This window comes from Leiobunum rupestre, chromosome 4, assembly GCF_980474605.1.
Source record: "Leiobunum rupestre chromosome 4, qqLeiRupe1.1.hap1, whole genome shotgun sequence".
Taxonomy (NCBI): domain Eukaryota; kingdom Metazoa; phylum Arthropoda; class Arachnida; order Opiliones; family Sclerosomatidae; genus Leiobunum; species Leiobunum rupestre.
Window position 1 is genome coordinate 61,519,008 of NC_143387.1, and position 26,833 is coordinate 61,545,840.

The 26,833-nt window shown below is 34.4% G+C and overlaps 1 protein-coding gene across 1 annotated transcript in view; it reads left to right on the forward strand.

Moving 5' to 3' along the window:
* Nucleotides 1–314: 314 nt before the first annotated feature.
* The window catches only part of LOC149948625 (uncharacterized), a 34,868-nt gene continuing 8,349 nt past the window's right edge, over nt 315–26,833 (forward strand). Inside the window, exons 1-2 of the mRNA XM_090172297.1 lie at nt 315–1,145; nt 23,019–23,191. Of these exons, the coding sequence (XP_090028423.1) occupies nt 527–1,145; nt 23,019–23,191 (792 nt within the window). The 5' untranslated portion in view covers nt 315–526. The remainder of the gene's footprint in view (nt 1,146–23,018; nt 23,192–26,833) is intronic.

Sequence of the window (26,833 nt, forward strand, 5' to 3'; positions counted from 1 at the left end):
AATTGCTCCGGCGTGTTCTCCTCCCTCCGAAACGCAACCCCCTTTACAACCCCCCCTCTATACTGATCTCTCTCGCGCAACGATACAACTCTGGATTTAAGCGGTGTCGAACCCTCCCCCCTTTTTGCCGTTCCCTTCGCCTTTAATTCCCGATTCCCAAGAGGGGGAAAGGATATTTTTTTCCGGCTCGGGGGAATTGCTAGCTTCGGAGTAATATCTTTTACTGGCTAATAGATGATTCCAAACTAAAAGAGAGAGAGAAATGAACACGCGCTGAATACGGCGGAATCCCATTCAACAACGGAGAGAGACACCTTTTGGTCGTTTCGCGTCTCACCACACCAGAAACGCCGTGACAGTAAAGAATTTGGTCATCGAACATCATGACGAATCAACGCGCTGGTTCGCGGTTGAATTTATTATTATAAAGTTGACATTTTCATTAAAAAAAAATATTTATCAAAATTTTCAAAGTGGAAAAGAAAAATATTCGGAAAATTTAAAGTGTCAAAAATTGCAGTATCATATGATGCCTACGGCGCCGTCCTTAGCCGTTCCTATTTCACCGACGGCGAAGATGAACTCCAGAATCGGATTCAGCATCGACGATTTGGTGGGAAAAAGTAAAATCGGAAACGCCGAAAATAACACGAAATTCGTCGGAGACCGATCACCGAGCCTCAGCCCGACTTCCTCCGATCGCGGGCCGTCGCCCGGCCTCCCGCGCCCGCAGCCGACGCACCGGCGACGACCGCCGAGCGCCAGCCCGCCGCCGGCTCACTCGCGCCTGATCCCCGCCGCCGCTCCGGCCGCCCTCTACCAGCCGACGCCGCGCGGCTTCGGATCGCCTCCCGCCTCCGTGTGTATGGGCTACGGCGAGGCCATGTCGGCGGCCGTACACGCCGCGGCTGCCGCCGGTCTAGGACAGTTTTACGGCGCCGGCGAACCCGTTTCGCCGTTCTACGGACATCCCCAGCATCATCCCGTTTCGGCCACCTCTCATTTGGCTAACGCGCTGGACTTGAGTTCCGGTCAACCCATGTCCGTGTCCCAGTTGATGCTGGCCCGAGAACAATACGCCCTGTACCCCTGGCTACTAGCTAGGCAACACCACAGACTTTTACCTCACCAACAAAGATTACCAGGTAATTACTATTATCTTTTCGGTGGTGTATTGGAATGTAAATAAACCACCTATCGAAAACGTGAACGGATAAACTTGTAGGAGTGAAGATTACGCGCAATCTAAACTCCTACAAGCTTCCCCGTTCAAGTTTTCGAGAGGGTGCCTTAACCTCTCTATTATTAAATTAGAGGTTAAATGCGTGTTTCCGATAGCATGATTGAACAAGCATACTTATATTAAGGGGGAAGAATACAGTAAAAGCCTCTTTTTCGTTCAAGCTGAGCGTTTCTGTTTTAACAATTACACAATTGAATTATATTTTTCTTATTAGGCTGAACCTTCCTCTAGTGCTTAAAATAATTTTGATAGTTATAATATTAATAGTTAACGAGATATAAGGTCCTAACAAAAGGGTAGTTTGGGGGCTTGCCCAACTTGTTTAGCTCCGGGGGTCCGAATTAAAACGTAATAACTTAATTACTTTGAAATTTAAAATTGTAAAAATTATTTTAGGCACGAAACAAGAGGCTGTTTTACACTGAAATATTAATTTTATAAGTTAAAATACAAAATTAAAAGAGTTCAGCTTGAAATAGCGCGAAAGTAGACAATGGTCTGAACGCGTTCTTGATAATTGATCACAATATACTTAAAAGTTCCATATTTACGGGTGTATCAGATAGCGTCACATTACCACAACCAGGTTTATCAGAAGCTAGGGGTCACTGGGGCTAGTTACCTTCGATTTAGAATGTATAGTCCCTTTCAAACCAAGTTCAGTTAGAAAATGCACTCGCGATATGGTGGTCAGATATCGATTGAACACTTTGAACATATTTTATACGTAGGTCTCAATCATACACGGAAAAGATCCACATTTAATTTAATAAATGTCTTAATTATCGAATTAATTTAGTGTCGTATTTTGACGCGCGCCAAATAAAATTAATTAAAATATCCGGATTCTTCGTGGATGCCCGTCGTGCCCGTAAAATTCCCCCGAATTCTTTCGCGAAATTGCCTTCAGGTGTTATTATGAAGAGTTAATTATACAAGAGGAAAAACGCCAGCTATGAAGACGGAAGTTAGTCAGTCCTTATGTAGTATTTACGCTAGTGTATATTGTTGGCGCTAGCTAAGTAGTTTCGAATTTAGTAAAAATGTACCGTATGTTTTTGAAACTCTTAAAATTGGGCTCAAAGCTAGAGCGTAATCAACAACGCCAAATTTTCTTATTTCTACTTTGGGTCACGGCAGGGCCGCCGAGAACGGGCCCGGGCCCCGGAAAAATATTAATTTCGGGCCCCTAAAGAGCCGTAACTATTGGAAATAACTAAACATTTTAGGCGAGAAGGATACCTCGTTTATTCCAAATCGGGCCCCCGAGGCTGAACGGCCCCGGCAATTTGCGCTACTTCACTTAGATGACCTTTTACGCGTCAAATCAAAAGTGTATGATAACACGCTTCAGGGAGAAGTATATGAAAGCTTAGTCAAATCGAGTAACAACAGAGTTTCACCGCGGAGCTACGAGATGTCGCCACTGCGTAGAAAGAAAGACATTGTATACGTATTATGTTGCTAATCCTGTCTTCAGATCTCTGATTCTGTTGTTTATGGTGCAACACTATTATTTGGTTTTTTTACTTCCCTTCGAAGGGTGTCTTATATACTTCAGGTTACAATTAGTCAGGTTTTGAGTGCTCCATGAAAGTGGACTAATAAATTAGAACATTTCTCATTAAAATATAATTAAATAATTAATTATTTAATTAAATTACCAGTAGTAACGCTTTGTGAGAAAATGTCTTAGAAAATCAGAATAATTTAAGTAAAATTAATTTAAAGTAAAAATTTTTAATTTCCTAAAAAAGTTACGATAATTAGTAAATTAGTAAAATTTAAAGAGGGAACTGCTAAAATGTCTCAGTAAATTAAAATAACTGTAATTAAAATTAAAGAAATAAGAAACGTTAATTTAACAAGACATTTACGATAGTTTTCCATATTTTGAGTGAAATGTCGTAAAACATTTGGAATCATTGTAATTAAAATTAAATTAATAAAAAACGTGAACTGCACCAAAAATGCGATAATTAGTAACATTTTAAGGGAACCGTGAAAATGTCTGAATAAATTAGATAAGTTGCAAATTAAATTAAAATAAAAATTAAATTAAATTAAATTAAATTAATAAAAAGTTAATTAAACAATAAAATTACGATAATTAGTAACGTTCAGAGAGAATCGCAAAATGTCATAGTAAATTAGATAAATTGTAATTAAAATTAAATTAATACCAAAGTTAATGAAACCATACAAATTGCAATTTTAATTAAAATCAATTTATTGGAAAATACATTTAATAATAAATAATGGGGTATGGGCTAAAGATAAAAAAATCATTTTGAAGAGTGTAAATGCTTTGAATATTGGAAAAAAATAATTAATATCCCAAAAGGATTCGATAATGAGCACCGTATATACAAATTCAACCGTACTCGGCCAGTGTTTCCACTCAGGAAATTTTGAAATTATCTTTTTCTGTACTAGTTAACCTAAAAAGTTCATTTTCCCCTCCCTTTTAAATGTAAATTCCCCAAAATCTACATCGTTGAATCTTAACATAATAATAATAAAAAAATATTAATTATCAAAATAATAATGATAAAATAATATTAATAAAATAATAAAAATAATAATGATAAAATAATATTAATAAAATAATAAAAATAATAATAATTATCAAAATAATAATAATACAAATAATAATTATGAAAATAATAATGAAAATAATAATAATAAAAATAATAATTATCAAAATTTTAATAATAAAAATAATAATAATTATCAAAATTTTAATAATAAAAATAATAATAATTATCAAAATAAGATTAATAAAAATAATAATAAAAATAATAATAATAAAAATAATAATAATTATCAAAATAAGATTAATAAAAATAATAATAATAAAAATAATAATAAAAATAATAATAATAAAAATAATAATAATTATCAAAATAATAATAATAAAAATAATAATAAAAATAATAATAATAAAAATAATAATAATTATCAAAATAAGATTAATAAAAATAATAATAATAAAAATAATAATAAAAATAATAATAATTATCAAAATAAGATTAATAAAAATAATAATAATAAAAATAATAATAAAAATAATAATAATTATCAAAATAAGATTAATAAAAATTATAATAAATAATAAAATAATAATTATAAAAATATTAATAATCAGCTAAGCTAATACCCAAGGACATAGGCCTAAGTCCACTATCGACTTGTAAGGCCAATTACCGGTGGCCGGGTTAAAAATCTATATTAAAATATTTGATTTCATTGATCACTAACATACTACTGTTCTGTGATCGAAAATAGTGCTAATTTCCATTGTTTTCCATTTTTCAAAAATTCCTTACACGTGGAAGCGTCGACCCGGAGACCTTTTCCGTGAACTTTATTAAAAAAGTGCATAATAACAAGTCGGGCAAGCGTAGCGACTGCCTCTAAAAAGGCCTATATTTCATACATTACACCTACAAATCTAAAAAAAATGATCGATAAATGTACGACATAAAACACTCGTGAGTTTTGATACGCGTCATATATATCGTTATATTAAAAACGGTATTTCGACATAATATGTGATTAAAATCGTATATTATTTGGTCATGGCAGCGAAGTATAAAATATACACAGTTAAACTCGCGTCAATACGCGCACGCAACACGTGCAGCTGCCACTAAATGTTTTTTTAACGGAGTGAACTTATTCCTACTATATATTAATAGCAAAATAGCAAAAAAAAAGACTCGTCAATCGAAAATTGTAATTCGAAAATATCATAATATTCTTGTTTTCGTATCAATTGCCAATTGTGAAGTCAGATAATGTCATAATTTCTTTCGGAAGTTTTACCTTTATACAAAATTTTATTTGACATTGTTGCGTAAAGATGAGTCATGGAAAACTCAAATGATAAAGGTGAAATTTAATTTACTAAGGATGTCATTCCAAAGCTTCGAGAATATTCAATTATTAAAGAAAAACTAATCTAAAACCTTTCTTGAATATAGACTCAATTTACCTCTACAGTTATCTTTTGAACGAAATTACCTCTACAGTTACCTTTGGAACGAAATTACCTCTACGGTTATCTTTTGAACGAAATTATATCTACAGTTATATTTGAACGAAATTATATCTACGGTTATTTTTGAACGAAATTACTTCTACCGTTAGTAAACGAAATTACTTCTACCGTTAGTAAACGAAATTACTTCTACCGTTAGTAAACGAAGTTACTTCTACCGATATTGAACGAAGTTACTTCTACCGATATTGAACGAAATTTCTCCTACAGTTATCGTTTCAACGAAATCACTTTTACTGTTAAGGTTTCCCCTATAGAACGAAAAACAATTAACTTTAAACAAACAAATTTAGAGATAATTTTTCAGTCGCAAGTAGGAATAATATACTTTGCATTTAATTACCATTCCTTATAAGGAAAAAGGCTATTTAACTGGTGTCAATAAGCCGAAATTAACATTAAATTGCTTTCAATTTCTTATCCAAATACGCGCGTACAAAAATAATCACTTTTTCTGAGCCAACTAATTTCTTTTCCAAAACCGATGAAGGAAAAATACAGGTGACAAAAATTTAATTTCAAGTTGATAATTACAAAAACAGTGCCTTTCGCAGTCGGGATTAGAACCTATTGCCAAAAAAGTATACCGAGATTATACTAAATAAAAGGAAGTTTATTTTAAATAAGCAATTTTTAGTGTAATTATCATTATTTTCAAATGTTGGGAAATAGGAGAACAGTCATTTAAATACCATTAACGGACCATTAACTATTATGGGAAATCGATTACTATCAGTATATAAAGAATAAATGACCATTAACAAAAAACTCACGTTGATTTCGATAATATTGCTAAATAATGGTTGAAATGTTTCTTAGCAATGAACCTGGCTAATCTTGACGTATGACCGTACAACGTTAAATTTCATTATTTAAATTTAAATAAAAGTCGATTAGGTTTATTTTTTAATTATTATTTGTCGTATTTCCCTCGAAAACGAAATCGCGAAGCGGACTTATTTTAAATCAAAACTAATGATTATACCGCGTCGTTAATAATACGTTTAGTTACCTAAAATCCCAGAAAATAACCCCGGGCTTTTGTCCAATCCCCGAACAACGTCGAAACCTATTGTATTTTTTAAAAAGGGTTCGTGAAATCAACAATTTTGAGGGTGTAAACATGGAATTACCAGGAATCTAATTAAAATGGAAATATAGCCAAAGGGGTAATGTTATTTGATTTCTTTGACGCTTAATTATTATCTTACGCTCCTAGTTCGTGGCTTTGCGTGATTTACTGGGAGTCGGCGGCCGTATGCCACCGTAATAATGATAGCGGGGAGCCTTTTTAATGACTTAATGACTGGACAATGGTCTTCCCGGATCGTATATACCTAAAAACCCGCCCTGGCTGCCAGCTACTAAGCTCTATATTTAGAGCTTACGGCGCAAAGTAGTTCTCTAATTGAGAGCAATTTATTTAGAGGGATATCATTTATTGCACGCGGTATGAAACGGAATCTCTGAGCCTATATATAGAGCCGACCTAGACAGAAACGCAATTGTTTCGACTAAATTCACGCTCAATATACCTCCGTAATAAAGTCCATTCTAAGAGAATTTATATATGAAATCATCATTTAGTTATAGAGTTAAATAAAAACGGGAGCGGTCTGCGACTGCGGTTCTAATTGAGACGGCATTGCCATTGCTATCGAAAAGAAGTCTTTGAGGGTCCTGAGAACGCTAAAAGGATTTCGAAATTAAAATAAAATAACTTATGAGCCTAGAATATCATTTTTCGTCAAATCGTTTTATGCCAAAGAATGCAAAATATTACTTCTCATTGAAATTATAGGAATATTAACTTATAAATGCAAAATTGGGAATTAAAGTAAAATACATTACGAGTCTAAATCATTTTATTCCAAAACATTTTTTTGTCAAATAAGGTAAAATATTAACTTTCATATCAAATATAGGAATACAAATTCATAAATGCAAAATGCGTATTAGGAATATAATTTATAACAATTTTTTTTATAGCAAAGGGGTATTTAATAGGTGTTAAATTACGTTATGGTAAAGCCAAAAGCAGTAAAAAATGGTAATAAATTACCTTAATTGTTTTACAAAATTAGACTTAAATCGATGTTTTTGTAAGTCAAATTATTACAAATAACATCAATATTTTAAAATACAAATTACCTCTGTATTTCGACCAACTATGCGTTAATTTTTTCATTTTTAAATAATATTTTTAAACTTAAAATTGGTAGTTTTGTGTTTTTCAACTATTTTCAACGTTTTAAGAATGATTTTCGTGATTTTACAAAATATTATTCCCTTTTTAACGTTATTTACGAGTAATATTCGAAAATATTAACCTCTACTTTTACTTCAAACGACAATGACTGGATCCATTATCCAAATTTGGATCCATTTGGACTAAAGGCATATCCAATTCTGTTTTGATTAAATAAATTTAGATCGAATCGGGAAAAAGTTGAATTTTATTCATTGTAATTGGATCAAATGTAACTCATTTTTGGATCCACATTACGATCACAGATGATTTTTTGGATATAAATTTTGAATCAAAGTCGAATTTTTATCTACCCAATCTTCATTTGGGTGGGGCAAGAAGGGAGGGAACAATTTTTGGACATACTTTTTGAATCAAAGTCGAATTTAGATCTCCCCAATTTTTAATATTATTTTTGAATCAAAGTCGAATTTAGATCTCCCCAATTTTTAATATTATTTTTGAATTAAAATCGAATATGAATTTCCCCAATTTTTAATATTATTTTTGAATCAAAATCGAATATGAATTTCCCCAATTTTGGATATCATTTTTGAATCAAAGTCGAATTTCGATCTAGCAAATTTGGGTATAATCTTTTAATCAAAATTGAATTTGGATCTACCCAATTTTGGATATCCTTTTTGAATCAAAATTGAATTTGGATCTACCCAATTTTGGATATCCTTTTTGAATCAAAATTGAATTTGGATCTACCCAATTTTGGATATCCTTTTTGAATCAAAATTGAATTTGGATCTACCCAATTTTGGATATCCTTTTTGAATCAAAATTGAATTTGGATCTACCCAATTTTGGATATCATTTTTGAATCAAAGTCGAATTTCGATCTAGCAAATTTGGGTATAATCTTTTAATCCAAATTGAATTTGGATCTACCGAATTTTTGGATATCCTTTTTGAATCAAAATTGAATTTGGATCTACCCAATTTTTGATATCATTTTTGAATCAAAGTCGAATTTGTATCTACCCAATTTTTGATATCATTTTTGAATCAAAGTCGAATTTGTATCTACCCAATTTTTGATATCATTTTTGAATCAAAGTCGAATTTGTATCTACCCAATTTTCGATATAGTTTGTGTATCAAATTTGATCCGTCATTTGCGAATGGGTAGTGTTCGTACAAAAACCCAAAACGTTTTAAAGAAGCCAGAAACGTTTCTGAAAGTTACCAATGGTGCCAATAAAATAAAAATAGCAAATAATAATTCATTAAAAGCGCCACAGTGTAGTCACACATTAGCCACACACGTCTGACGAGAAAATAGGGTCTTTTAAAACCGGGATGAAACCCGTGATTGGAAACACCAGCGTTCATTCCTTATTAGTTTTCTCGAAAGTGAACGACGGAGAGAAAACCCACCCATGAACTCTCCGGGAACGTCAGCTGGCACCACGTTGAAACGGCCGGGCCACAACCGCAATAACACCCTCGATACCACACCTCCCGTCCCAAAAAATACGATAGGTATCGGCATAGGTATCAACGTATATAAAAAAGACGAAGGTAGAAACCTATTTATTTTATTTTTTTCCAAAGAGAAAAACTTTGATGACAAAACAGATAAACTTTTTCAGTTCAGTGAGGGATAGCGTTTTTAGGAACCACGAGGGGGGAGGGGGCGATGTTTTTGAGGGGTCGTGCCCCCCCACCTATCCGTGGGTTCCCAGTTCTACTATCGCGTTAAAAACGGGCCGAGATCTGGGATAGTTATTTGGCGAGTATTCGAATGATTGGGGGCCGCGCTTGTTGCACGCTAGACGGCGCGACTATCGGGTGAGAACACGCTAGGCGGGAGGCCATAGCCCGAAATGTGTGTTTTCCTAAAAGCTCTAACGAAGAGTGATGGACCTTGCCTCTCCGAGCTCATCCGTGTTATCACCGCGGCGTATACACGCATTCTACACGCGCTCTCTCTCGTGGTTTTATTATATTGGAGTTACGCGCGATGTCCAGACCAGATAACGGACCAACTTGCCTATAGGGATTGGGACCCGTGTAATTGTTATAGACAAATTCCATTCTCTAACCTCTACCGGAGATAGCCATGAACTTAAATGACGCGGACTATCTATTCATACTATAGGGACTTGGCACCATGACGTACCTTGATTTGTAGGGTTTAGTATTCGATGTTAGGTTTTTTTGCAAGCGCTAACTATCAAACTAGTTAGTTCCAGCTAGGAGCGACAAACGCAGCACCCCACACAAGGAGCACGCAACCCGTCAAAAGTCGTTCATTTTCTCGCGTACATTTTTCATTGGTTAGACGCTTTAGCGCCTGCTGCCTTCGGAAGGGAGAAATTCGGAAATTGTCTGCTCCCCCGCCCGTAAAGGTTCGTCCAATGAAATATGTACACAACACTACCTTAGCGTGTTTTAAGGCTAGCTGCGTTCTCCTTGTGTTTGTTGCTCCTATAGGTTCTAGTAGAGGGTTATTAACTAAAGTTTTTACGGGAGATTTTTTTAGCTTTAATGGTCCAGTAATTTAATTTATAAAAGTATTTTAAATCGCTCGTAACAGTCACACTTATAAATGAAAAATACGGAATTAATTAATCTTTAACTAATTAAGTTATAGGATTTTTTCATAAACAAAACAGAAGCTTTATTAACGACAATTAGCATTTTTAAATTTACATACATAGAGCCACATAGCGACCAACGTGAAAAGTTCATAAACTGCTGGATTTACAAAACGAAAATCCAACATTTAGTGGTTCTACGTAAATTGAAAAGACTAATTACCTTAGGCTTACTCACGAAGTTACTTTTAAAAACTCGATCCAAATAAGATATTTTTTCACCCAATTTGGATTTTTTTTTAAACTCAATATTCATTTTAGCATAAACTGAATTCGGATCGAATTAAACCAATGACTCTTTCCAAATCCGTATCAAAGTGTGAGCCTTGACACGTCGAAATAAAATACAAAAACCCATACCATTGCGGCAAGAACCTGAGATGAAAATTGTTTCTATCCACACAATTCTTCCCACCGCGAGCAGTGAGATAAAGCTAGCCAGAACACCGCTTATAATGAAGTGATTCGTAAAATAATTAAGGCAACCCCAGCACTCGCCACGGTAAAACTACACCACCTGATAAATTATGTATGTCTCGTACGACCCCCCCCCCCCTAAAAAAATAATAATACAGACCCCCAAAATTTCCAGAGATAAAGACAATTTCGGACCAAAAGTTTTAACTATTTACGCGATCGTCTTGGCCTATTTTTTAAAACGAAATCCCTCTTCCAAAATGTATATTTCTAAATCCCATTTCAACAAACGTTTCACAGGGTGTAGAATAGACCTTTTCAATTACATTATCAGAGCGCGATTCCAACCCTTTAGCGTTCATTAGCATTTCGACGTGGGAGCTTGAAGCCATCGCTTTCCCGTTCCAAAGGGGCACCCATCGGGATGCCGCACGCTGAATTAATTCTATTTCATTAGCGGCCATGTCAGTTACGCCCCACTGCCAAAAAGAGGAGGATGACCGGACCGGACCGGCTGGGGGGCACCCAGAAGGGGGGGGGGACGCGCCAAAAAGTTATCTCCCAAACCGCCGTTAAAACTAATAAGGAAAAAATGTTTCCTTTTAAACTGGTTACTAGTTCTTCTTTTACACGTTTTAAAAAGGTTATTTATTTCAGATTGGTCATGAGGGGTGGGGGTATCGGTGGATTGCAGTTAACATGGGGGGGGGGGGGCGTAGATTGATCAGGAGGATTTACTAATTTTCCGGCCAATTTATAATGGGCTGTAAACGTCGAAAATTAACGAGAAAAAAAATGTCGCGCTCGCTTTGCATTAACGAAGTTTCGAAAAGCGGATAGCGAACGGGTAATCGATTTTCATAGCATAGTTATTCAACCACGTCTAAAAGTTTAAAGTAAATAACATTATCATCAACCACTGCTTAAGGTAACCCAAAATTTTAAAAGGATTCAAATTAAAATTACATTATTAAATCCATTTAATAAACCCAAAATCCCAGTATCCTTAAAAATGTAAATTCATCCGAGAAAAATATTAAAATTATGAACTCTTTGCAAAAAATATAAAATTCTAAAAAACATACAAGGGACTCAATATTCTGAAACACATATAAGGAACCCAATAATCTAAAAAAACATATAAGGGACTCAATATTCTGAAACACATATAAGGAACCCAATAATCTAAAAAAACATATAAGGGACTCAATATTCTGAAACACATATAAGGAACTCAATAATCTAAAAAAACATATAAGGGACTCAATATTCTGAAACACATATAAGGAACTCAGTAATCTAAAAAACATATAATGGACTCAATATTCTGAAACACATATAAGGAACTACATATTCTAAAAACCCGTGTAACAAACTCAATATTCTAAAAACCCATGTAACAAACTCAATATTCTAAAAGACCATGTAACAAACTCAATATTCTAAAAACCCATGTAACAAACTCAATATTCTAAAAACCCATGTAACAAACTCAATATTCTAAAAACCCGTGTAACAAACTCAATATTCTAAAAACCCGTGTAACAAACTCAATATTCTAAAAACCCATGTAACAAACTCAATATTCTAAAAGACCATGTAACAAACTCAATATTCTAAAAACCCATGTAACAAACTCAATATTCTAAAAACCCGTGTAACAAACTCAATATTCTAAAAACCCGTGTAACAAACTCAATATTCTAAAAACCCATGTAACAAACTCAATATTCTAAAAGACCATGTAACAAACTCAATATTCTAAAAACCCATGTAACAAACTCAATATTCTAAAAACCCATGTAACAAACTCAATATTCTAAAAACCCGTGTAACAAACTCAATATTCTAAAAACCCGTGTAACAAACTCAATATTCTAAAAACCCATGTAACAAACTCAATATTCTAAAAGACCATGTAACAAACTCAATATTCTAAAAACCCATGTAACAAACTCAATATTCTAAAAACCCGTGTAACAAACTCAATATTCTAAAAACCCGTGTAACAAACTCAATATTCTAAAAACCCATGTAACAAACTCAATATTCTAAAAGACCATGTAACAAACTCAATATTCTAAAAACCCATGTAACAAACTCAATATTCTAAAAACCCGTGTAACAAACTCAATATTCTAAAAACCCATGTAACAAACTCAATATTCTAAAAACCCATGTAACAAACTCAATATTCTAAAAACCCATGTAACAAACTCAATATTCTAAAAACCCGTGTAACAAACTCAATATTCTAAAAACCCGTGTAACAAACTCAATATTCTAAAAACCCGTGTAACAAACTCAATATTCTAAAAACCCATGTAACAAACTCAATATTCTAAAAACCCGTGTAACAAACTCAATATTCTAAAAACCCATGTAACAAACTCAATATTCTAAAAACCCGTGTAACAAACTCAATATTCTAAAAACCCGTGTAACAAACTCAATATTCTAAAAACCCATGTAACAAACTCAATATTCTAAAAACCCATGTAACAAACTCAATATTCTAAAAACCCGTGTAACAAACTCAATATTCTAAAAACCCGTGTAACAAACTCAATATTCTAAAAACCCGTGTAACAAACTCAATATTCTAAAAACCCATGTAACAAACTCAATATTCTAAAAACCCATGTAACAAACTCAATATTCTAAAAACCCATGTAACAAACTCAATATTCTAAAAACCCGTGTAACAAACTCAATATTCTAAAAACCCATGTAACAAACTCAATATTCTAAAAGACCATGTAACAAACTCAATATTCTAAAAACCCATGTAACAAACTCAATATTCTAAAAACCCGTGTAACAAACTCAATATTCTAAAAGACCATGTAACAAACTCAATATTCTAAAAACCCATGTAACAAACTCAATATTCTAAAAACCCATGTAACAAACTCAATATTCTAAAAACCCATGTAACAAACTCAATATTCTAAAAACCCATGTAACAAACTCAATATTCTAAAAACCCGTGTAACAAACTCAATATTCTAAAAACCCGTGTAACAAACTCAATATTCTCAAACCCATTCAATTTAAGAAAACCCCTACCCTATTAAAAAGCAATTTATAATAATCCAATATCTAGACACAACCCATCTCTTCGAAAACCCTCACATATAGTGATATCAAACCCATGTTATATACTTATAGACTCTAATACAGTAAAAGGCAAGAATCTGCTATTACTCTCAAGAATCGGGGTTGTTTGTTTTAAATCAGTTCCTATAAAAGGTTGTTTAAAAGGTATTCAATTTCCATAAATGGTAGATTTTCCATTGACTATTTTTGTCATTCGATCTCACAATGATATTAGACTTTCCCCCCACGTGATATTTCATATACAGTAATAAGTGAATACTGTGATAAATATATACTTATTTCTTGGAATAAATATTTTTTTAATTGATAGAACTGTCTACTATTGATAGAAAAATAATAACTAATATCAATAAGCTCATATATTGCTTTTAAAAAGTGACCAAAAAAATTAATAAAAGTAGAAATAATTGATTAAAATATCCGATTTAAATAAAAGAACAACCCTGTGTAGAATACGAGACGATACAAATATTAACAAACCGTTTATTAATTATCGTATTATTTTATATACGATACACATCCTCGTAAAGCCATACTATTTCAACACAAAGCACATCTCAACAAAATAACGCCTGATGGGGACCGACGTGAAATTGGATTATACCATATATTTCCAAATAATAAACTTGTACGAAAACCTCGACATATATAACGTGACGAAACAAAACCCTCGCTTCTCCCCCCCTCTCTGGCGAACAAGCTGTCAAATATCAATTTCCGGTTTCGTACAACAACCATTTACAAGATGTTTCAAAGTAAAAAAAAAGAAATAATGAATTTCCCGCCAAAATCGTCACCCACCTGTGGCTCGGAACGCTTTCGAGGCTGAAGGGCACTATCGAGAGAAAAGCTCACTTATTTCAGGGAAAAAAGCTTTAATTGGATTTGTTTGAATGGTTTCAATTAGGGACGATATTCAAAATCATTACCGAGCAATATTAGCTCAAATCGGGGCTATGGAAGAGCAAACTTTGCGACAGAACTAGCTGTCATGGCAATTTGCTTAATGACAACTGCACGGTCTATCGAGGCCGTCACTTGGGATCCGATTTGACCATTCAGCCGGAGAGATAGAAAAAAAATCGATTAAATAATTAAAGTGATTTTTCTCGCTCTTTGGGAACGGACTCGCGAGTAGGGAATATTAATTAAGGCGGCGAACTAATTATTCCGGGAACAGGTACCCGCGGATATTATTTCTTTCTACGATTGAAAATAATAGAGAAAAATTAAATAATTATTTTCTAATGGTAAACACGTTAATCAGATATTCTCGAAACGTTCGCGCGAGAGGAATTTAGCGGGCAAACCTCCGCCAAGTCGACCGAATCGCGACGCGGAACTGGAAGAATGTCACAGACCGCAATGTCTCATTATTGTACTTCAAAGAATTCCACGTGTTCCACTAAATTAGCGAACGAAAAATTTGGTAATGATTTTTTTTCTCATCTACCCTTATCATTTTGGATAATTTAGTGGTTTAAAATCTGTCCATTTATTTGGAGCTGCTAACATATCTGCGCCAAGAGGAAGGTTGCTCCTAAAAATTGATATCCCAGATAAATTCGAAGGGGGACAGGGTAACAATTATATCAAAAGGTCAGTATTGGTATTGCATTTGACATCGCAATTCTATTAATTTTATAAAGATACGCGTGGCTTGAAGGGCTGGCCACCACCCTCCTACACATCGTAACCCGGCTACCTGAATTAATGGCTTTAAAAAGTCGCTAGATGACTTAGGCCTATGGTGGTGCCTTGGGTATTAGCCTAGCTGATTATTATTATTATTATTATTATTATTACTTACAAGAGTACCCGAGGTGTTTATAGCCGATTTTGTTCAAAGTCGGGCGTAATGTAGACTTATATGAGATATGAAATTTCCCAAAAGAAGACTTTGCACTACCCATTCGAATTTCCATGGCAAACGAAAATGTTTTGACCACTTAAAACAAAATTAAGATTTTTTCCTTATATTACCGAAAAATTGTTACAATTTTACCTTATTTTACCCAAAAATTGTTACAATTTTACGTTATTTTACCTAAATATTGTTACAAATTTCCTTCAATTTACCCAAAAATTGTTACAATTTTACCCGAAAAATGTTCTAATTTACCGAAACTTGATGAAATTTACATAAATGTGGTCCAAATTACCCATTTTGTGATTTAAAATTTTTCAAATATTTTCGTAACCGTGAAAATCCCACGCTTTTTTAAATGGAGATTATTTTGTTTAAGTGGTCAAAAACATTTTCGGTTGCGATGGAAAATCATATCTCATATATAGATCTACATTACGCCCGACTTTGAACAAAATTGGCAATAAACACCTCTGGTACTCTGGCTGGTGGTTAATTAGACCATGATGATAGTCATATTAAATTTACAAATTATACAATTTAACCTACATTTTACTGAAATATGAACTGTTTTGAACAGTCATCGACACTGTAAAGCACAATTTGAAACGAGCACTTTCGCTAGCACCCACCGTTGAATCACCAGATTAACAAACAGCCAGGGATATGGGCGATTTCCCTTTATTTTAATTCGACCAATGACGTATGTAACGAAAAATGTAAGGCATATACGCTAGATATCAAATTTAATCAAATAACCCCTTGCAATTAAAATATAAAATAATATGGTTTTAAAGTCAGTGACAGTGCTTCCAGTTTCCTGCAGGTGCACGTGCTGGTAGCGTGGGCCTGCCGGCGACGATGGTTCCCATTGTCGCTGCCTTTAGTTCGTTTCGCGAAGAGGAACCCCCTGGCCAGAGCCCTTCCTAAACGATTCGGCCCAAACAATATTAACTCGCTTTCCATTTCGGGATTGGCGGGTTAATCCCCTAATCCCTTCAGTTGAAAACACGATTCCCATCATTTTCCTTTTTTATTTAAGAAACCAAAAATAACGAGGGTGCCAAGCCTCTTTTATACCATACATGAATATATAAAAACTTTTCCAAAATGTACTGTATTTTGTAAAACGGATATTGGTGTGCGCGAGTTTTGTGGAATGTGTAGTTGGGATTTTTGAAGAAAAACCCAATGACGTAGGGGTGACGTAGGGGTGACGTTTTTCATGAACGACTATCTTTCGGACTCTACGGAGAGACAGTAGATCGGAGTGACCGGCCCAGAGGAAAGTGAAGGCAAAAATCTCTCAGAGCCTTTTGAGTGTCGAGCCGCGATTTAAAATATGCGACACATCCCTGATTAATGAGCGTCGCGTAAACGTCTTTCGGGTGAAATGTGCAATTCTTAAAAAGATAAACCAAATTACCGCGGTCGTCCCCAGTGAGTGCCGTACCAGCCAGAATCGGACGCCGGCTCCAAGCATGGACACCATCAGCAAGCGCAACTCGAACGTTGGAAGAATGGACCGCCGCCGCTATAGAGCTTCGCTCGGATAATATAAGTATATTATAAAACTTACAAAACTCAATCTCTGATTGGTTTGGCCTTGCTGCCGTTAATGTAACCTTCGAACGGACCCATATGGGCCGTTATCTTGTTTTAAATAGTGCTAGTCTTGGTAATGCTCATAAAGCGTTAATATATTCCCCCCTAATGTTTAAGTGTGCACACACCACTGAATGTGGTTAAGATTAAGGCCCCCTATTCGTTTAAAGAAAATCATTTCATTAAAATTAATTAATTTCAATGTCAGTTATGCAATTTGATTCCATTAAATGTGTGAATGTTTTTGGCAACCCTCTAAAATCTGGTTTACTCCTTATTTTAATTAATTAAGTATTTAAAAATTCCCCTAGACAACGTTTTCCTTTAATTTTGATACCGCTAACCCCGAAAGTTAAGCGAGTTAACCCGGGCCATCATTTTTAATGTGGAGGTTAAAATATTCGAATAAGCTTATTGAGCCTAACGTGCTCTCATTTACGTACCCGACCTATTGGGCTTAATGCCCAACTTTTACGAACCGAATAGGCTTATTCATGCTGTTAAGTTATAATAATTAATAATTCCTCTACACGTAATTCGAACTCAAAATTAATGACGCGGTTCATTTTAATCGGAAAATTTGAATAACCAAAAGACGGGGCTTTCCCAACCAGCTAAGTTATTATTAAGAATACATCAATTAAACGTCTAATGAGACCAATCGTCAGCTTAATAATTAATTTAATGAAACGTTGAATTAAATTCCTCACGGACAATTAGTGTCCTTGGCAGCCTCATTATTATTATAATTATTATTATAAGCGAGTCGACTCCGGTTGTCATAACAGGGACGGAAAATATACACTTACCTAAATTGAGGAAGAAATTGCCCCAATAATAAATAAATTTGCAAAAAAAAACACGCAATAGTATTTCTGTATTTAATAGTAATTACTTTATCATGAGACACTTTGGGCAAAATTTCCTATCGATATCGGCAAAATATTGAGAAAAAAAGTGTCTCGCTTTGATCGATCAGTCGCCTCGGGAGTCACGGGATCCGAAAAGAAAGGAAACCAGAGTGTTACCATGGAAGGAAAAATATTCCATTATAGATAAAGCTCGAGACCATGCTGAGTTTTATAAATTGACTGTTTAGTATGATATTACGTACGTGAAGTCAATATATAATTATTATTAAACAAGTTAAGCTCGCGATTGGAAACGCTTAGGGTGGAACGTGTAGCGGTGTAGATGTTCCTTTATCAGGCGTAGACTGTTTACGTTACGCGCGGGCTGAACTTACCTTTATATTGTAATAGAAAACGTGTAATCTGGCGTTTTTAAATAAAAGTGGAAATTCTGGTTTGGTAGAGTGTGGGTTGGGTGTTTCTACATATTTTCTAATCGGACCAAATTAATTTCAAACCAAAATTCAGAAGAATATCAGCTACTGTTCACGAAAATTTAAAATAATTTAAATTATAATATCTGATTAACGATTAGCTGGTAAGTTATTTCCCAAACGTTTCGTGATATTTTCCAAAATCAAATATTTCTTAAAATGTTTATTTACTGAAAATAGTCGATAGTTTAAAAAAAAATTATTATCTGGCAAATCTGTGGTTGGTTTCGAGAAAAAAGTGGCTAGAAATACCTCCAAAAATATAATGTCTGGCCCACACAAAGACCGAAAATAAGCTAAAGTTTTGAAACTAAGAGAGTTGCTAGTCCCACAAACTTGGCCGATAGTCTTTGTAAAATATTCAGTCGGTTTTATAGAACGGGCTATTGGTTTTTAAAATTTAAGTGAAATTTTTATTGTCGTACAGCAAAGGACATTTGGAAACGGTGGATTGGTCTCACGTGTTAATAATACGTCAGGTACATTTATAAACACAAACATTAACCTAGAAAATACGTCTTGATATATTAGCACAAGCTCTAAAATATGTGGATAACATTAACCTAGCAAATACGTCTTGATATATAAGCACAAACTCTAAAATATGTGGATAACATTAACCTAGCAAATACGTCTTGATATATAAGCACAAACTCTTAAAATATGTGGACGTTGCTAAGGTTACAACAGATCATTGTAACCGGACCACCTGCTTAAAGGCGTTAAAAGTCGCTAGATGACTTGGGCCAAAAGCGGTGCCTTGGATATTAGCCTAGCTGATTATTATTAAGATTATTATTATTAAATTGTTATTAGTAATAGCGTATATTATTTTTTAAATGAACCCAAAGACCCTACAAAAACATGTAAATGTAAATTAATTTAATTTACGAGATAGTTACAACTGCTATATAATAATCTCAGGGTCGGATTAAAACCTTAAGATTCCCTAAGCAGTGTATCACGTGTATATAAATGCATACAACCTTAAGCACGTGTTTCTTCTGGTTAATAGTTGATTCCTTGTTATATCTCTTAAGAATAACAAGCAACTTTTTCACATATTCAAATCAATATAGATAAATAAAACGTAGAAATCAGGTTTATATATTGGCTTTTTCGAAGACCTTATGAAGAGTCTTTTGACACACGGATTTTTTCATGATTAGATAAAAATAATAAAATAGCTATTGATTGATTTCTACTTAATTATAATTTTTAAATTCGATTAAAGACTTAATAGGCACTTATACGAAGGAGAAACGAGTTTTGGCGAGCCTTTTATTTTATTTAGTTTTTCCTTTCAAAATTACGTTGAGTAAAAAAATAATCTAACTTGTTTCGCAAAATATCTAAATTGGGATCAAGTCAAGGTGGCCTCATTTGAATAGAAAGATTTATAGAGCGAGCCTATACCGACAAGAATGGCCGTAATTAACGTCAGATTTAAGACCAACTTCTAATCTAAAGCTCCGTACAAGGTGAATTAAGTTTGATTTTACGGTCTTAGTCGATAAAATAACTATATCATATCTGATATCTAGGTATTTTTCCTTTACGCAATAGCTGTTGAGGGGCAGTTGAGAATAAATTCATCTGATCGAATTTCAAACGCTCTTTTGAAATTCTTTACAAGTCCGCTAAAGAAGGTTACTTTTATATTATTTAATTTAAATATTTAAATATTTTCGATATTTTTAAAATTACCGATAATAATAATTAGTTTATCGAGCCGTGTTAATAATATCATTAATTTACTGAGTCGTATTAAGCAAATAAATAAATTATCGAATTGTATTAATAATATAATTAATTTGCCGATTCATAATAATAATATAAATAATTTACTGATTCATATTAATAATATAATTAATTTACTGAAATGTATTAATAATATAATTAATTTACTGGAATGTATTAATAATATAATTAATTTACTGGGATGTATTAAGAATATAAATAATTTACTGAAATGTATTAATAATTTGTAAATAATTTATTTAAATGTATTAATAATATAATTAATTTACCGAATCTTGTTTATAATATAATTAATAATAGTGCTTAATGATTTTAAATTGATGTGGTTGTATCAAGGTATTTTATTCCATAACAAACTATTAATACAAAAATTAATATATATTAAATATCTTAGATAGTTTTAAAATTACCGAAAATAATAATTAATTTATCAGTTTATACTAATGATATTATTTATTATTTATTTTTATTAATCAATAACGTATAGCATTACAGGGATGTTTTTACACATTTTTCCTTCCCGTACCGCCTTTATTTTATTGTAATATCTTCATCATTTATAACCACATCGAAAAATATTAAAATACCTCAATTATGAAACAAAAATACCTGAAATATTATTTCCAAAACGAAGGCTTTTGGGTGCTGTTGAAATATTCCCCAAAAGCGATAGTGTTATATCAGCAATTAAAAAGTCCAATATCCTAGTTACTTAAAACCTCAAAGGGTAGCAACCGATAAAACGTAGAAGAAATATTTTGGGATCGCATTCAAAACGCTCGAAATTACCCAAATGTACTAATTACCCTCCCAAGGCAAGGTAATAAAGTACGAAAAGCAATAAAAAAACTGTGGAAAAATTAAATTCCAACAATTAAAATAACTCTAGCAATAAAACTTCGTGAGAGTTGTCGATTTCCTAACATTGGGAACTAATAAAAATTGTGAGATGGGGGAATTGCAAGGGGGGGGGGTGGAAATGAGGAACCCTGGGACCAAAAGAAGCAAACCAGTTGATTTTCCTTTTTTAATAAGAAACACCGCCCCAAAGTGACTATTAACCACAATAAAAGTGAAGAAATAATATATTTAGGTTCGAGGAGCTATACAGACCGAGTGTGAGGTGTAAAAGAATATTAAAAGCTATCCCTACTCGCGGCTAAGAACAGGTTTTTAACCCCCTCTATGACTCGGCTTCGAAATCACAAATCTGGCGATAAAACGTAATTAGTTTCACCCAATACAAGTTTGAGAAAAAAAACCCTTCTCCATTAAACACCCCTTACCTGGCGTTAAATGTAAAGGCGGACAAATAGGTACGAACTACTTAATACCTTTAGCGGTTTCCCAGTTAAGACGTAATTTACCTATCAATTTCACCTGGTACTATAAGCCTCGAAGGACGCGGGATCACCCGCCTTTAAACCTAATATTAGCTAAGGATAGCCGACAATAAAATAAAGAAAAAACGCTAATAACATAGTTTTGAGAAAATTAAAATAAAAACACCTAGTGAGCAATTGCTACTTAGAAGAAATAAAAAAAAGTAAAAAAAAACTAATTTGAAAAATGTTTTAACACCCTGTCCCCAATTTTTACATTATTCCGTGTTACTTCCTTAGTGGGAATTCAAATTTCTTTTAAAATATATTAAAACAAAAAGTATTAATATAAAAGTATTTTTTTTATAATTTAGACAATTGGGTAAACGCAAAAATGTACGGACATAAATGAGTCAATAATTCCTAGTAAGGAATGGGCTATATATTTATTTAATGACTAATTAGTGGCAATCTCTCAATTACGCCCCTGAAATGTGAATGCCAAGAGAGAAATTGGCAATTAAAATGACTGACTCATATACCGATAGACGGTATTGTAAACGGCGAATGGGCGGTCGGGGAAGACCCGGGGAACCTGTTCGATTTCGTGTTTGGGCTGCCTCATAAGCAAGCGCCCTTAATTTCAATTGCTCATTAATTCGCGGACATGAGGGGGACTGGATTGAAGACGGGATTCAAAATATACACGTGCCCGACTTGGAAATGGGATTTGTTTTATTTTTTAACTGACGCTCGGTTTTTCTTTGGAATTTCTTGATGATAAATTAAACATTCAACCGAAAGATGACAATCTCAGTTTGAAAAATTACTAATTTCTCGGCAACGATCACTTAAAATCAATTAATCCGGTATAGCTTGTTTTTTTTTCGGAATCAAAGACCTTCGGGGGAATTATTAATTGGAAAATATTAGGTTTAAAAAACCACAATATTGATATTTCTCGGTCATTTAAAAAAAATATTTAACAAAACTCACCGGTTCGCGACGCTTCGAAAATTACCAATTTCTCGAAAACCGGTAAACAAAAACTTTTCTAACTGAATTTTATTAAGAAATGTTCATACACCTGACTACTGATTTTTGAAACTTTGTTTGTGAGATTTCCAGTGATTTTTGCACACTTTTTACATCTGAACACTTGAGAGACTAGCCCTCAAATAACAGTTTTAGATAAGTTATCAGTGGCGTAGAAATAGGGTATTCCAACAACGCTTTCACCCTCCTTTGAAACTTGACGCATAGTCTTTTTCCCCTTGACGAATTTCTGTCTACGCAATTGGTCGTAATCGTGTTATGTCAACTTGAATTTAGCCCCAAACGAAATAACAATCAAGTCTCGCCTCTTCCCGAGATACTTTTTGAGGTTAATTGTAATTAAATTTGTTTTTGCCCAGGTGTCGAGAGCCACGGTTTCATCCTCCATCCGTTCCGGAAGCCGAAACGCATCAGGACGGCGTTTTCCCCGTCGCAACTGCTGAAGTTGGAACACGCGTTCGAGAAGAACCACTACGTCGTCGGCGCCGAAAGGAAGCAACTCGCTCAAAGTCTGGGCCTCACCGAAACGCAGGTAGGACACATCAACTTTTCCCCGTCTTAAACGTGACCCTACCAGAGCGAAGATAATTTCTCGTTGCATCGGACACTCAGCTTCTCAAATTTCATTATGTGGGAACTAATTCGCGTGCCCATAAGTTGCGGCTTTTGGCGATGACAATATTTGATTGCGGTACTCTTTATTTATTAAATAGATAGATACATTTGGTTTAATGCGCGGGAAACATTGAATTAATTCAGGGTTCATACAAACCTGGAGAACCTGGAAAACCTGGAAATATCAGTGAAACAGATTCTTTCCAAAAAATCAGGGAGATATCAAGTCCATTTTAAATATTTAACCAAAACCTGGATATATCAGGGAAATTTGTTTGAGTCTGGAAGCGCCTTAATAAGTATATATAATTTTTGTCGATTAAACGAAAACATACGGTGTATTAGCACCTGGAAATATCAGGGAAATTTCCAGGAGAACACCTGGAAATATCAGCGAAATTTATTTTCCAAATGTTGTATATGAACCCTGTAATTTGAATAGCTTCGCGGTAGCATCGAACGAACAACCTTTGGGTTACCGTTTCAGCGCCATTACCATAGAGTAGTATCACCTCGTAGCTTTGGTCATGGACGCTATTTTAGGCGCGTTTTTTTTCTCTATAGGAAAAAGCATGGGTGACGTTGCATGATGTAGCACTGACACTACTCTATTGGGCTACCCACGCCATGAGTGAGCAAACTCATTAAATATCACTACATAGACTAATGTACCCCGCTGCTCCGCCTAAGCCTACGAGACTAAACAGGCCGGGAGGTAGACTAATGGACTACAGACAAGATGCTGACCACTACCTTCGTAAATACTTTGTAACGACAGTTCTTCAACTGGTTAGTTTTCGTGACACTCTTGCGAGGGTGGTACCGGAAGGTTATGCTAGTTACCTTAATTCAAATAGTGAATTATATTCCAAATAAGACGGTTGAGATTTGAATTTTCATTCGCGCAGGCTTAGGTCATTTTTACCAAGCGTAAGATAGCTCTCAGGGGCTATAGCAATTATTTTAGTACAGTCAAAGCTTGGATTAATAACGCGTGCATTTCGACGCGTCCGCTGATGCGCATTTGAGAAATGAGAACGCAACTATGTGTTTTCGACGGAAGTCGTTTGAAATCCGTTTCCGTTTGTTACGATTCTGCTCTTGCAATCAGGATTTTGAAAATAACGGCGGTTAGGCTTAACGACTTGGATCTTTTAATGGGTGTTAAACGGTGCACTTATCCGCGATGTAGAAGTGATTCAAGATATGCTCCAAAAGATTAGAGGTCGGTGATGGTTAACTTTTATTCAATAGATAAAGCTCTCAAAATTATTCGTAAAATGTTTTGATCAAGTAATTTATATTTCTGTATTATCCGATTAATTTTTTGATAAATTTGTAAAATTAATCGAAAAAACGACGTTTTTTTCGATAAAAAGCTCAAATTTTACGAATAATACATGTTTTTTAAACATTTTCCGAAATATTAACCGGTGAATTTCTTTGTTTACATTTTTTCCCGAAAAAAATCAATTTAAACATGGTTAATGATTAACCGTTACCGACCTCTACAAAAGATAATAGATCAAAACATGTTCTTATGCCTAGTATCAGAAGAAAATAGGGGAAGTACGTATCTGTAGCTTTGAGCCGTAGAAGTCGTCGTGTGACCCACGAAAACGCCTTTTTACGCATAATAAACCAAACTGAAAAAGTAGTCCTACTTTTGTTTTGATTCAACACGGCTATAATCGACGAAAGCAAATACGCCTTAGCTCAAATAGCAGAGAATGAGAAGGGCAATATGTTACAATTGTTCAATTTAAGAAAAATGACTTTTTAAACGATGCATTCATCCGCGATTTCCCGCCAAACCGTTTTGGCGCGAAAATTCGTGAAAAGTGACGCCTTTCCAAAGCTGACTAGAAGCGTACTTCCCCCTATTTTCTTCTGCTAGTATTAAATGCACAAGGTTTCATTTTAGTTACGGAAGTTTCAAGAATTTCCCGCTACGCGGTGCGTGGGTCGTAAAATCCATTTGTGGTATATCCAGGTAACACTATTATTAATCCAAGGTCAAAGCTACAGGCTGGTTCACAGTTTTCGGAGAGTGATCAGCCTCTCAGAAAAATGACCAACGTCCAATTCCCAAACTGGGGTACAGTTTCTAGTCCTTTGATCACAGGACCAAATGGCATGATTGTTACCATCTCTTCCAAATGACTCCAAAATAGTCACTGAAACGGATTTCCCCAACTTTAAATACCCATTAATTTTTAATAACTTTCCATTTCTGGTCATTCCGCGTTCAACCACTATTGTCGTTCGATGTGGCAGATGAGTTTTAATTTTTCCACTTGCATCACTGCTTTTAAATTTTGAGCTAATCTTGTTTTTCAATATAAGAAATTAATTATACCAACACAAAGGTGAACAAAACCTTTTTTAATTTTAATGAAGATTATGAGAAATCATCTTTGGACATTGGGTTTTAGTGTGAGAAAGCAATCATTAGATATTCCAATTTTTTACTAAAAGTGTCGCTGCCTATTGTTTTTATGGTCATTCTATCTAATAGAATGTCCATGGTGGTTTAAATTGAATTCAGGAAATGTCGTCTGTTGAATTACAACGTTTCAACGAGACCATGTTTCACATGGAGCATATAATAAGTGCACCTAAATTATGGAATAGTCTAATAATCCTTGTGCTATTGAAAAGGTTACCATGGAAACAAAATCTGGTGATCGCGCGGTACGAGCTCAGCGATAGATTACCATAGCCAGAAACGCGCGAGGAATTCTGGGCGTTTTCAAAATCCACTCCACTAACTTCCGTTTCCCTTCTATAAAGTTGATGACGCAATTTACGTCATGTCCCTTGAACAAGGTTCCATGAAAGATAATGCTGTTATGGCATACTTATGAATGATTATGTTATGTATGATATTACGTATGAAACTATATTTTCTAGGCTCGAATTCTAAATTTATGGCAAGCGATCGTGGACAAAGAAACCGGGCGATAGTTGAACGGCATTCTTAAAGGGATTATAAAGTTCCATGTTTACATATTTATGGTGGATTACTTCATTTCACATTTCTGCCTTCAGATGCATCACAATTTTGGGTCACTGGAGATAGTTGCTGTAGAAACAAGACGCAGCGCGTATTTGCAGACAAATTTTAGATTTAGAATATAGCCCCTCTTCGATGCGACTAACGTACAAACAAAATTTTTTATTTAGGCCACGCCTATTTCGTGTCCCTAAACCAGTAGAATTTTCTATAGAGAGAAGGTACTACAAATATGGCACACCTAAACTAATAATGCCACGCCTATAACGAATAACTCCATGCCTATTTCGTGTCCCTAAACCAGTAGAATGTTCTATCGAGAGAAGGTACTACAAATATTGCACACCTAAAAGGTATAATGCCACGCCTATAGCGAAGGCAGTACTAATAAGACACACCTAAAACGAATAACGCTATGCCTGTAACGAATTAGACCACGCCTGTAACAAATTAGACCACGCCTGTAACAAATTAGACCACGCCTGTAACGAATTAGACCACGCCTGTAACGAATTAGACCACGCCTGTAACGTGTCCCTGAAC